The 13,819-nt window shown below is 38.1% G+C and overlaps 1 protein-coding gene across 6 annotated transcripts in view; it reads left to right on the top strand.

The window, feature by feature from the left end:
• RAD18 (RAD18 E3 ubiquitin protein ligase) overlaps positions 1-13,819 on the top strand; it is a 179,026-nt gene that overhangs the window by 15,769 nt on the left and 149,438 nt on the right. For 5 of the 6 annotated variants that reach the window (XM_020973790.2, XM_078152172.1, XM_078152170.1 and 2 more), the window contains exons 4-5: positions 1,413-1,483; positions 10,257-10,606. In XM_020973790.2, coding sequence (XP_020829449.1) covers positions 1,413-1,483; positions 10,257-10,606 — 421 coding nt within the window. The remainder of the gene's footprint in view (positions 1-1,412; positions 1,484-10,256; positions 10,607-13,819) is intronic. The other variant, XM_078152174.1, reaches the window with a different exon arrangement.

Below are 13,819 nucleotides of genomic sequence, written 5' to 3'. Positions count from 1 at the left end.
GCATGAATCAAGAAAGGGAGAAAAAAGGGACAAAAGGAAGGAAGAAAAAGACCAAATAGTTTAGTGAAAAGAGGGCTATTTGTAAAAATTTGGATTTCTTGTTTCTCTTCCAAAAAATGAACCAATCCCATTTGACTTTAAGGTGAACCCTTTCGCTTCTCTGAGCTTCAATAAAATGGGTTTATCATGAGCTGATCTGGAAAGTGCTTTTCAAAACTTTAAAGTGCTATATAAATCGTGAGGTATCATTTTTGTCAGGTTATTCAACTTCCTGTGCTTAGTTCTTCATCTTTGAAATAAAGATATGACTTAACTTACTTCTTAAGATTATTATAAGACTAGAGTCATTTAATGGATGAAAAAGTACTGCATTTTTTTCTTAGTGCTCTATAAATTAAGGGTATTATGATCCTACCTGGGAGCCAGTGTGGTATAGTAGGTAGAGCCCTGGATTTGGAATCAGAGGACCTGAGTTTGAATCTCAGCTCTGCCACTTACTTTGTGAATTTGTGAAACTTATATGCAAAAGAAGTGGGTTAGCTGGCAGTGGGGAACCTGTGGCCTTCTAGGTCCTTGGGTGTGGCCTTTTGGCTGAGTCGGAGTTTTACAGAACAAACCCTTTTATTAAGGAGATTTGTTCTGTGAAGTTTGGATTTAGTCAAAGGGCCTCACTTGGGGACCTAGCAGGCCACTTGAGGCCTAAGGTTCTCCACCTCAAGACTAGATAATCTCTAAGGTCCCTTTCAATTCTAGATCTTACCATGTTTTCCTCTCAGAAAAGTGCTGCTCTACCACCACCAATTTGCCCAGGGGGACTCAAACCTTACTTCTCACTGACTGATGATATTTGTGCATATTGTATTATCATATAATGATGTGCCATCTCGTTCATAGCTGACATTGTAAATTCCATTAAACTAGTCTTAAGCAACAACAAAAAACAGTCTTATAGGAAACTGTTCTTTAAACTGCTACATTAATCTTTTCATCAGCTCATTGCTCAAAAGATGTTCTCTCTTAGTAGCTACTCCTCTCAGTCCACATGTTTGTTATCTCTCTGTGGAAGCATATGTAGGCCCATTGAATTGGAGGACTTGAAGAAGTCTTGCCCATAATAGGATTTATTTTAAACAATATAGACAGTAGTGTTTTTACCAAATGCTTTGGAGGCCTTTCATCAGATCTTTGGTTAGATACTGATTCATTGTTTTGAAAAGAATATAGTGGTATAGGTTACATGAAATTTATTTTTGAATCCTTCCTGGAAATTTTAACGGGATGAGGTAGTGATGGGGATAGTGGAGAAGGATGAGGGGTAGCAGAAAGTGTTAACGCATTTTGTAAAAACAAGATTCTGACAGGTTAATTATTGCCTATTTGAGTATTTTACATCTGTTGTTTTTCTTTTCTAGACAGTCACAGAGCCTGAGCTGAAAAATAACCGGGTATTAGATGAACTGGTAAAAAGTTTTAGTTCAGCACGGTATGATCTAATTTTTTGTTTAATTACCATCTTCCTTTTCTTGCTCATTATAATAATTTACATTGGAATACATTGGATAATTTATATTGGAATATATCTTCCATATACACCCTTTTTGTTTAGGACATCTGAGATTGTATGTATATTTATGTGTTCCAGTAACTCTCCTGTTTTGAAAAATAATTCTTACTAAACTACTAACACTAGAAACATAAGACACCCTGGTTTTTAGCCTAGTTTATGACTATTTGAATGATTTTATTGCCTTGCTACTTGCAAGATCTTTTGGAATATGTTAATGGAATAAGCTAAGTACTTTTTATACTACTTGTATGGATTCTTGCATACTTTTTTTTTATTGTAAGTTCTTGTTTAGCCTCTCCTGAAGTGGCCAATTAGTTGTTTTTTCTCTTATTGCAGCCATTTGGTAATATCACATAGTATTTGTTCTTGATATTTTGGTGTATTATTCCCTTTGATATTCAATGTTTCACAGTAGATGGTCCAGAGTTTGTGTGATTCTGGCACGGTGGATAGGTCTTTAGGTCTAGAGTGAGGAAGACTTGAGTTGAAATCTGGCCTCAGATACTAACTAGCTGTGTGACCCTGGGCAAGTCATTTAACTTCAGTTTGCCTCAGTTTTCTCAACTGTAAAGTAGGGCTAACAGTAGCACCTATTTCACAGAGTTGTTGTGAGGATCCAATGACATAATATTTGTAAGCGCTTAGCATAGTGCCTTGTACATTGTAAGTGCTTAAATAAATACTTATTTCTTTCCTTTCTTCCAATGATTCTTCCATTATCACCGTAAAAGCAAAAGAAATTGTCATAGGACTGAGAGTCATTTTGTATTTTTCATTTTTATGGATTATCATAGCCAAAGAATTCATCAATGAGTGGCTAGGTTCCTTACTAGCAATAAGCCTCTCCATTGTTAGTGAGGCTGGCCCTCAGAGTAGACTCAGTTTGTTGCTGAGATGACTCAGAGCCTTTTCTAGCTAGTCCTAGAAGGAAGGTCCTGGCATTGAGAGGGATTGGGAAAGGCTTCTTTTTAGAGGTGGGATTTTAACTGAAACTTTAAGGAAGCCTGGAAAGCCAAGAGATGAGATGAAGAGGGAGAGAATTCCAGGTTTGGGGGACAGCCATAGAAAGATTCAGTCATGGAGTGTTTTGTGTGAGGAATACTGACAGGCCATTTTCATTGTATTGCAGAGTATGTAGGGGTGAATAAGGCATAAGAAGATGGGAAAGCTAGAAAGGTACAAGGTAGGCTTTGAAGCCAAACAGAAGATTTGTTATTTGATCCTGGAGGGAATAGGGAGTCACTGGAATGAAGGAGTGACATAGTCAGACCTATGTTTTAGGAAGATTACTTTGGACCACCATCTCCCTCAGTCTACCCTGCCTTCTAGCCACCCCCTTCCATTTCTTTCCCCTTTCTCCTCCTACTTCTATAGGGTAAGTTAGATTTCTATACCTAACTGATTATGGTATATTCCATCTTTGAGCCAAATTTGATGAGAGTAAGTTTCAAATAATGCTCATTTCCCTCCCTTCTTTCCCTCTACTATGATAGGTTTTTGTGCTTTTTCACGTGGTATAATTTACTCTTGTCTGCTTCCTTCTTTCCTCTTCTCCCAGTATTATTCCTTTTCATCAGGTAGAACAATAATTTTTAAATTGTCTCTCCTGGATCTATTTTCTAGGTCAGTTGTTTTACCAATGTGGTATTTTACATTTTCTTCTATTTTTTTTCTTATTTTGTTTCTGTTTGACTGATTCTTGATATCTCTTAGGGTCATTAGCTTCCACTTGCCCAATTCTAATATTTTTTAATTTTTAAATTTTTTATTAATTTATTTTGATTTATCAACAATCACTTCCATATGCTTTTGAGTTTAAAATTTTTCTCCCCCTTCCTCCCCACTACCCTTCCCAAGACAGCTCACAATCTGATGTAGGCTATACATATACATTCCTATTAAACATATTTTCACGTTAGTGGTGTTGTAAGTAAAAATTAGAACCAATAGGAGGAACCACTAGAAAGAGGAAACAAAACTCAACAGAAGAGAAAAAAAATAGCAATTCAACTTCCATAGTTCTTTCTTTGGATGTGGATAGCATTTTCCATCACAGGGCCTTTGGAGATGTCTTAGATCCTTGTATTGCTGGGAAGGGTTAAGTCTATCAATATTAGTCATCATATAAAGTGGCTGTTATTGTGTACAACGTTCTCTTGGTTCTGCTCACTTCACTCATCATCAGACCATACAAGTCTTTCCAGGTTTTTCTGAAGTCAGCCTGTTCATCATTTCTTGTAGCACAATAGTATTCCATTACATTCATATACCACAACTTGTTCAGCCATTCCCCAATTGATGGGCATCCTCTCAATTTCCAATTCTTTGCCACCACAAAAAGAGCTGCTATGAATATTTTTGTACATGTGGGTCCTTTTCCCATTTGTATGATCTCTTTGGGATATAGTCCTAGAAGTGCTGTTGCTGAGGTCAAAGGGTATGCACATTTTTATAGCCCTTTGGGTATAGTTCCAAATTGTTCTCCAAAATGGTTGGATCATTTCACAACTCCACCAACAATGCATTAGTGTTCCAATTTTCCCACATCTTCCCAACATTTATCATTTTCCTGTTTTGTCATGTTGGCCAATCTGATAGGTGTGATGTGGTACCTCAGAGTTGTTTTGATTTGCATTTCTCTAATCAATAATGATTTAGAGCATTTTTTCATATGACTATAGATGGCTTTAATTTCTTCATCTGAGAACTGCCTGTTCATATCCTTTGACCATTTATCAATTGGGGAATGGCTTGTATTCTTATAATTTCTTAATTCTCTATATTTTAGAAATGAGGCCTTTATCAGAGAGACTGGTTGTAAAAATTCTTTCCCAATTTTCTACCTTCCTTCTAATCTTAGTTGCATTGGCTTTGTTTGTGCAAAAACTTTTCAATTTAATGTAATCAAAATTATCCATTTTGCTTTTCATAATGTTCTCTATCTCCTGTTTGGTCATGAATTCTTCTGTTCTCCATAGATCTGATAGGTAAACTATTCCTTGTTCTCCCAGTTTGCTTATAGTATCAGCCTTTGTATCTAAATCATGAACCCATTTTGACTTTATTTTGGTATCTGCTATACTCTTTTCTAGTTTTCCCAGCAGTTTTTTTTCAAAGAGTGGGTTCTTATCCCCAAAGCTGGGGTCTTTGGGTTTATCAAATAATAGATTACTATAGTCATTGACTACTGTGTCTTGCATATTTAACCTATTCCACTGATCTACCACTTTATTTCTTAGCCAGTACCAAGCAGTTTTGATGATTGCTGCTTTATAATACAATTTAAGATCTGGAATTGCTAGGCCACCTTCCCCTGCATTTCTTTTCATTAGTTCCTTTGATATTCTGGACCTTTTGTTCTTCCAAATGAATCTTGTTATTATTTTTTCTAACTCTATAAAATAGTTTTTTGGTAGTTTGATTGTATGGCACTGAATAAGTAAATTAGCTTAGGTAGAATTGTCATTTTTATTATATTAGCTCGGCCTACCCATGAGCAACTGATGTTTTTAAAAAATTATTTCCTTCTATTAGATTTTGTACCTCCTTTTCCATTTGGCCCGTTTTAGGGTTTTTTTTTTTTTTGCTTAGGCAATTGGGGTTAAGTGATTTGCCCAGGATCACACAGCTAGTAAGTGTCAAGTGTCTGAGGCCAGATTTGAACTCAGGTCCTCCTGACTCCACGGCCGGTACTCTATCCACTGCACCACCTAGCTGCCTTTGCCCCCATTTTACTTTTTAAGGAGTTCTCCTCAGTGAATTTTTGTGCCTCCTTTTCCATTTGGCCAATTCTACTTTTTCAGGACTTGTTTTCTACAGTCAATTTTTGTTCTTTTCCAAGCTATTGACTCTCTTGCATACCTCTCATTTCTTTTCCCAATTTTTCTTCTACCTCTCTTATTTGTCTTTTAAAATCCTTCTGACCTCTTCTAAGAAGGCTCAGCTTGAGACCAGTTCATATTCCCCTTTGAGGTTTCAGATATGGGTATTTGACAGTGTTGTCATCTTCTGAATTTGTGCCTTGATCTTCCCTATCCCCATAATAAGAATCTATGATCATTGTCTGTTTCTGCTTTTTGCTCATGGTATTTGCCTAATTCCTAACGTTTAGAGTTAAGCTCTCCTGTTGGAGCGCAAGGGGTGCTGACCCAAACTTCTTGTGCTAGGAGTCTGGGATCTGGCCACTGGCTTTGTGTGCTGGGCCCTCAGGGACTGGCAGCTTACCTGGTGCTGAATGATGGCTTCTGCTCCCTTGGGTCTTGCATTCAAATGTTTGGCTGCTGAAGGATGTCTGCCTGCCTGGAGCTATGCCAGCTAGAGCTGTACTTTTTGGAGTTGTGCTGAAGCACCAGGAGACTTGGCTGCTGGAGAATACTGGTGCGCATGGTGGTTTTCTGAGCTGGAATCTACTGGTTCCCCTGCCTGTACTGAGGTACTCAGGGGTCCTGGTATTGGTGCTTGCCTGATCCATCACTCTGGGGCTCAGGATCTCCCCCTGGTTTGCTGAGGTGGGGCTTGCTGCTGGCTTGCTGGGATGACTCCTGTCCTGTACTTCTCCCCCTCTCCCAGAGTGAGAGGGGCCTTTCCTATTAATTCCCTCAAGCTTCCTGGGCTACAAGACTGCTGCATCCCATCTTTCTGCTGGCTTCACTGTTCTGAGTTTTTCCTGGGGCAATATTTTCTGGGCTTTCAGAAGTCAGCAAGGGAGAGTGAAAGCAACTTACTTCTTACTCTGCCATCTGGCTCTTGGAAGTGGAACTTAGCTTAGTGTGAGATTGACTGGAGCAGGGAGACCCACCGGTAGGCTATTACAGTAGTCCAGCCATGAGGTGATGAGGTCCTGCACCAAGATGATGGCAGTGTCAGAAGAGAGAAGGGGGTGATGGCGAATGCTCTGAAAGTAGAAATGACAGGACATGACGACTGATTGGATATGGCAAGTATGAGAGTGAGAAGTCGAGGGTGATACTTAGTTTGGGAGCTTAGGTGACTGGAGAGATTGGTGGGGTCCTTGGCAGTGATGGGGAAGTTAGGAAAGGGAGGATTTTTGGGGAATGATAATGAGCTCAATTTTGGACATGTTGGGTTTAAGGTGTCTTCAGGACATCCACTTTGAAATGTCCAGTAGGCAGTTGGAACTGTGAGTCTGGAGGTCAGCAGAGAGATTAGGGCTAGATAAGTAGATCTGAGAATCATCAGTATAGAGATGGTAATTGAATCTGTAGGAGTTGATGAGAACACCAAGTGAAATAGTATAGAGGGAGAAGAGAAGGTGGCCCAGGACAGAGCCTTGGGGACCCCCCTGTTTGTAGTGTGACCTGGATAAAAATCCAGCAAAGTAGACTGAGAAGGAGCAATCAGTTAGGTAGAGGAGGACCAGGAGAGAGCAGTGAAATGGAAATCCAGAGAACAGAGAGTGAGTATCAGAAAGAGGGTGATTGATAGTGTACAGGTCTGGAGAGAAATAAAAATGAAGAATCAAATTAGAATGAGGATTGAGAAAAAGCCATTAGATTTGGTAATTAGGAGATCATTAGTAACTTTGCAGAGAGCAGTTTCAGTTGAATGGTGAGATCAGAAACCAGAAAGCACAGTGGAAGCATAGATTGTAGACACCTTTGTCAGGAAGTTTAGCCACCAGTGGGAAGAGAGATATGGACAGTAGCTCTGAGGATGGACAGAACAAGTGAAGGTTTTTTGAGAATGGGGTAGATGGACATATTTGTAGGTAGTAGAGAAACAGGCAGGGAGAGATTGAAGATAATAAGTGAGAGAAGGATGATCGAGAGGGTAATCTGCTTGAGAAGACAGGATAGAATGGGGTCATTTGTGCATATAGAGAAGTTTACCTTGGTAAGGACAAGGGTGACCTCTTCATGTGAAATAGAGGTGAAGGAGGAGATAGTGGCAGAAGGCATCTGAGTGATATGGAATGAAGAGGAAGGTAGAAGAGGGAACCCTCGGTGAATGGCTTCATTTGCTTTTTTTTTAGTGAAATACGAAGCAAAGTTCTCAGCTGAGAGGATGGAGGGAGGAGGAACTGTGGGAAGTTTGAGGAGGCATGAAAAAGTTTGAAAAAGCTGTTATGGTGAGTGGGATAGTGAGTTAATTTGGGAGGTATAAAAGGATTGTCTCGCCACAGTGAGGGCACAGCTGAGGTTATGTAACATGAATTTGTAGTGGAACCAACCAGCCTGGTGTTGTGATTTTCTCTATTTCTGTTCTACAACAGGTAAGTAGGAACAAAGATATTGGCAGAGCAATATAGGTGATGTGATAAGGGGTAAGGGACTTGAGAGGAGACAGTGTAGAGTTGAACTAGTTCACCAAGGGTTTGAGATGGGAAAGGGAGGAAAGTGTAGCTACTTCAGGGTTGGTGACTTAAGAAGGAATTGAAGGTTCCAGGGATTAGAGGTCATGATAAGAGTGAAAAAAACAGTTTAGGGTTATAAGGCAGAAAGAGAGGAGGAATGACAATAGATTATAATCAGATCAGGGAATTTCAGAGTTCATGAACATAGAAGTGGTACATTTGTGTGTGATAACAAAGTCAAGGGTATGACCACCTTTGTCTCCTATATGCGGGTAGCATTTGGGGAAGAGAGAGACTGTGAACCAGGACTGAACTCATTGATGAAAGACAGCATGTATCCAGGAGGTTTTAGACAATAGCTGCCAGAATTGTGATTGCATGGTAGATATGAATTGAGTGAACCTCAGATGAGAAGTTGCTGAGTAATGTATTGGAGGGAGAACCTGGAAGTGGCAATGGGGAGCAAAGAATATGCCAACTCTCATGAGTGAACATGTAACCAGGAGAGAGCCACATCTCAGTGAGAGGCTGGAAGATGGAAGGAGTAGAGTGGGAAAGGACAAGATTTAAGATGAAAGTGTGTTACCAATGGAGCAGGTCTTCCAGAGAGCACAATGGAAGGACTTGGTAGCTTTAGAGTGAGAGTGTGACATTGGGGGCAGAGTGTGACAGAGGAGACTTGGGTTGAGGGGAAAGGGAATAAGGGATTGAATGGGGGTGGGAGATGGAGAATGAATTTGAAGTGGGAGTTTTTAATTATTGAGGAATAAGTTCAGGTAGGTCACCATTTCTAGGGGTTTGGTTTCAGAGCATTTGGCAGCTCAGGTGAGGGGACCAGTGGGAGGTGCTGAAGGTCTAGAGTTTCTACCTGGGTATGATGGAATGTCATTTCTTAGTTTACTCACATCATCTGCCTCCTTTGCTCATTTTCACATACTGCTGAAGGCAAAGGCTATTTTATTTTATTTCTTTTTTACCTTTCTTTGCATCCTTAGCGCTTAGCACAGTGCCTGGCACATAGTAGATGCTTAGTAAATGCTCGTCTACTTGACTTTATTAAAGTTCCTTTCAGCTCAAAGTCTGTGATCTAGAGCTATTGCCACATTAATGGTATCTAATCAGTGCTAGCATTTATATAGACTTAAATTTTGCAGTGTTTTACAAACATTATCCTAATTTATCCTTATAACAACTCTGGAAGGAAGGTACTATTATTCCATTTTCCAGATGAGACAATTGAGACAGATTGAGGTTAAGTGACTTGCTCAAGGTCACACAGCTAGTAAGCATCTGAGCCTGGATTTGAACTGAAGTCTTCTGATACCAGGTCCAGTACTCTATTCATTGTATCATCTTGCTGCCTAATGAGAGGAAAGGAAGACAAAGGCAACTGAGAACCACAGATCAATCAACCAGCAAACATTTATTAAGTACCTTCTATGTGTCAGGAGCTGTTCTAAGCAATGGGGATATGAAGAAAAATATGAAATATTTTCTGTCAACAAGGTCCTTAAATTCTAATGGGGGAGACAGCATATGCCTATATAGTTCCATATGAAATACCTACAAAGCAGATATAAATACATCAAATATTACCCAGAAATTTAAAATCTCTTCCTTATAGATTTGAAAATAGGAATCTGTCATTTATCTTTGTGTTCTCCATAGTGGCCAATATAAGGCCTTAGTAATAAGTAATAGATGTTTGTTAAATTAACCAACCTTTTACCTGCTTTACTAACTAGTTGCAAACAGCTAAATGATCATAAAATGACCTTTTATTTCCCTTACTCACTTCAAAGTGAAAAGGTGTGGCGTAGCACAGAAATAAGCATCCAAAAAAGTTTTTTAATCTATTGGTAAAAATCTTACTAATTAGCAGCAAAATAGCCAAAAGATAGGCAACTGGTAAGCTAATCAGCTCTTGGAGAATTAATGGTTGAGTGTAATCTTGTTGGAAATTGTGGTACACAGTTTCTTGAGCCATTTTTAACTTGATGGATGTCACTACAAAAAAGCACTGCTCTAAATACTTTGATGTATATGAGACCCATTGAAGTATATGCCTTACAGCAAGAGCTTTGGGTCATAGATTTTTTATTCACTTCCTTGGAATAATTGCTTTCCAGAATGTTTAGAATACTTCATAGCTTTACCAACAGTGCATGATTCTGCCTGTTTTTCTATAGCTGTTCCAACATTAGCTCTTCCTCTTTTTATCACAGAAGGTATATTTTTGTTTTGTTGTCATTATAAAACTGAAGATTTCGAAACAGAAAACAGTGGGTAGTGGAGGGAGGGGCAGATAAATAATCCAGACCACTTAATATATTCATTGTTTGATGTCCTAATCAAGTTTGTTTCTTGTCTTCCAAGGAATCATCTGTTGCAGTTCACCCTAGATTCACCACCAATATCTCCTCTGCCTTCCTGCACAAAAAATATTTCTGGCAAAATCCAAGTTCCTAAAGTGCACATGCGTTCTTCCTTCAGACAGGAAAACAGAATGATGGATTCTTACTTGGTAAAAGAAATTCATTCTTCTATTAAAACACCAGAGAAGCCAAAGAGAGTCAAAGAAGGCAAAGTCAATCCTATAGGAAAAAAGCTCTGCAGTTCTGCAGAGATAAAAGGGGCATCAAGTGAATCAAGGGAGGCTCAAAGGTCCTCTTCTGTTGATGGCCCTGAGAAACCCTCTACATCTGCTTTAAAGGAAGTGACTAAAGGTAGGAGACTGTTTTCTTGTGTTTCTCCTTCTTTATCAAAAACTTCTCATCCCAGACAACAGTTATATAAGGTCACATTTCTGAAGTGGAAGGAGAGGGAAAAGACATACTAGATTTCAACTTAGTACTGCCTCGGAGTTTGATAGACACAAGTGCTTTCATGTTTGTATCAGTGTTTGACAATGAGATTAAAAATTCAGACTGAAGTCCCAGGCTTTGTGCCTCTAGATATTCCCCTTTCCTTCTCTGTATAGTATCCCTTGAGTGATCTCCCTAAAACACTATTTTCATTATGTCATTTTGCTTACAAACCCCCAATGGCGTTGCCTCACTTATAGGAGAAAGACCAAATTGTTTGACCTGTCATTCTGGGTGTTTTGCAGTCTGTCCTGCTCTAACTTTCTCACTTTATCTCTCATTATTCCTTAGCAGACATTTCCTTTTCAAGCCCATCTCCTCACATTTTCCTGAATATCCATGCTTGTTTCTACCTTCTAGGCTTTGCTTATTGGATTCGTTGCCCAAATCCAAATTATAGCTAACTTTAAGATCCTCAACCATTTGTTCTCACATTGATTTCTCTCTTCTTATTACTTCTGCAATACTTATTTCCTGGACCTTCTGTTTTGTATTTCAAGGGACTGAATATATACTGACTTATTTAACTGTTTCTTTCTTTAAAAAAATTTTTTTTCATTCTGAATTTACCAAACACCAAATAAGATAGGCATTTCTAAATATAAAGCAGAACAGAAAGAGGTCCATGAAACCAGAAACTTGTCTCATATAATATACTTATTCTATGAGTCCCTCTACTCACACAGTGGGCACCGTATTGAACATACTAGTTTTCCATTAAATATTTAATTTGAATTACTTTATTAATAAAAGCCTCTAGTAACTCTTACTCTGACACCTCATTTTAGAGATGACACAAGGTTCTTGTAAGCTATGCTAATGGAATACAAGCTTTAGAGTAAGTTTCCACACTGAAAAGGCTTCATGTACAGGCATGGAGACAGACTGTGTCTATTTTCTAAGGCTAAACCTGTCTAAATTATGAATGCCTTGTTATTAGAAAGTTGGCTAGCAGGTGCTGAATTTTTTTGATAACTCATAAAGGCTATCCACCAAGCTATGGAATGAAGTCAGTAGAGAAAATTTCCATAGTATTGAAATTACAGATCTTTTATAATATTAACATGTGGATAAATTTGAAAAATGTAGGTAAATTTCACTGATAGTCTAACAAGGCCACCACATATTTTTATTGATTAAGTCTCTGCAACAAACAATGAGTTATTACTTAGACCTATAAGACCTTAATGAATTTGTTGTTAGCTACTGTCTATTGCATTCATTCATTCAATCATTTAATCCATAAAAATTTGTTAAGGGCCTACTTTGTACCAGACACTGGGCTGAATAAATGCATTGTCTAAGGTGCACTCTGTTAGGCATTTTGAAGAATATAAAGAAAGGCCAAGTCCTGGTCCCTGCCCTCAAATAATAGCACAAATTGCCTTTTTTTAAATATCTAATTTTTTTTCTATTCAAGAAAATCTGATTTTTCTCCCTCTTACTTCCCCTCCTCCCATTGAGGAAGAAAAAAAAAAGATCCCAGTTACAAACATGAATAATCAAGTAAAACTATTTCTGACACTGCCTATGGTTAAAAAAAAAAGTCTTGATCTTCACTCTGAATTTTAATACCTCTACTGTTTATCAGGGGGTGGGTAGCATGTTTCATCATGAGTCCCCTGGAGTCATGGTTGCTTCTTTCATTGATCAGAGTTACTAACTCAGTCTTTCAAAATTGTCTGTTTTTATAATGTCATTGTTAAGATTTTTCTCCTAGTTCTGCTCATGTTACTCTGCATCAGTTCAGAAAGTTTTACCAGGTTTTTATGAAGCCATTCTTTTCATCATTTCTTATAGCAAAATACTATTCAGTCACATTCATATATAACTCGTTCAGCCTTTCCCAAATTGATAGGCACCCCCTCAGTTTCCAGTTCTTTGTCTTTGTAAAAAACAAAAAACAGCTGCTATACATATTTTTGTGCATCTTTAGATAGAATTTGTTTTAGAACTAATCCTTCCCTTAAACAGTCCTTGCTGTTATTTCTACCTCTCCCTTCTCTCCTTTTCCTTTTGTTTACCTGGTGATGGAAATGTATTTCTTTACCCATTTGTGTGAGTTCTCTCTTTTCATCAGTTCAGATGAGAATGAGGTACAAATGTCACCCAATCCCCTCTTCCTTTCCTCCTTGTTTTCACTTGTGTATTCCAATTACATGAGACAATGTCCCCCATCTTTCTTAAATCTTTTTTTGCCCTTTTTCCAGAGTTTATTCTTCTCCTTCCCATTTTAAGATCATTAAAACATAACAGACCTATTCCCCAGATCATGGTCTCATTAGGCTTGTTCTCTGACCACTGATTAGTTAAGAGTTCTGAGGAGATAAATCATCTCCTACCTATTAGGAGACTAGGTATCATCTCCCCCTATTAGAATCCTTGTTTAGTCCCTTATGATTATTCATTCATGTTTGTTTACCTTTTTATGTCTCTCTTGCCTTCTGCATTTGTACTTCAAAGTTTCTATGCATCTCTTTGGTCTTTCCATGAAGAATTTTTGGAGGTTCTCTATTTCATTAAAGGTCTATTTTTTTTCCCACCTGTAGGATTATACTCAGTTTTTCTGGTAAGTTGTTCTTGGTTGTAAGTCTGTATCTTTTACCTTCTGGAATATTGTATTCTAAGATCTTCTCTCTATTATAGTAGTCTCTACTAAATCATAATTGATCCTGACTGTGGCTATTTGGTACTTGAATTCTTTCTGTCTGCTTATAGTATTTTTTTAATTTGACTTGGAAACTCTGGATTTTGGCTCTGATGTTCCTGGGGAGTTTTCGTTTTGAGGTTTCTTCCCTGATGTTACCAGTGGATTCTTTCTATTTCCACTTTGTCCTCTGGTTCTAAGATATCTGGGCATTTGTCTTTTTATGATTTCTTGAAATATGATGTTTAGACTCTTTCTTGGGTCATAGCTTTCAAGTAGTCAATGATTCTTAAGTTATCTCTCCTTGATCAGTTTTCTAGGTCAGTTGTTTTTACTGTGAGATAATTTACACTTCTGGTTTTTTTTCCAGTATTTTGACTTTGTTTTAATATTTATAGTTGTTTCATGGAATCATCATTCAAATTTAT

The sequence above is a fragment of the Phascolarctos cinereus genome, unplaced genomic scaffold, assembly GCF_003287225.1.
Source record: "Phascolarctos cinereus isolate Bilbo 61053 unplaced genomic scaffold, phaCin_HiC Scaffold_4;HRSCAF=312, whole genome shotgun sequence".
Lineage (NCBI taxonomy): Eukaryota > Metazoa > Chordata > Mammalia > Diprotodontia > Phascolarctidae > Phascolarctos > Phascolarctos cinereus.
The sequence above is the reverse complement of the archived record's forward strand: the minus strand, read 5'-3'. Positions and strand labels throughout refer to the sequence as shown.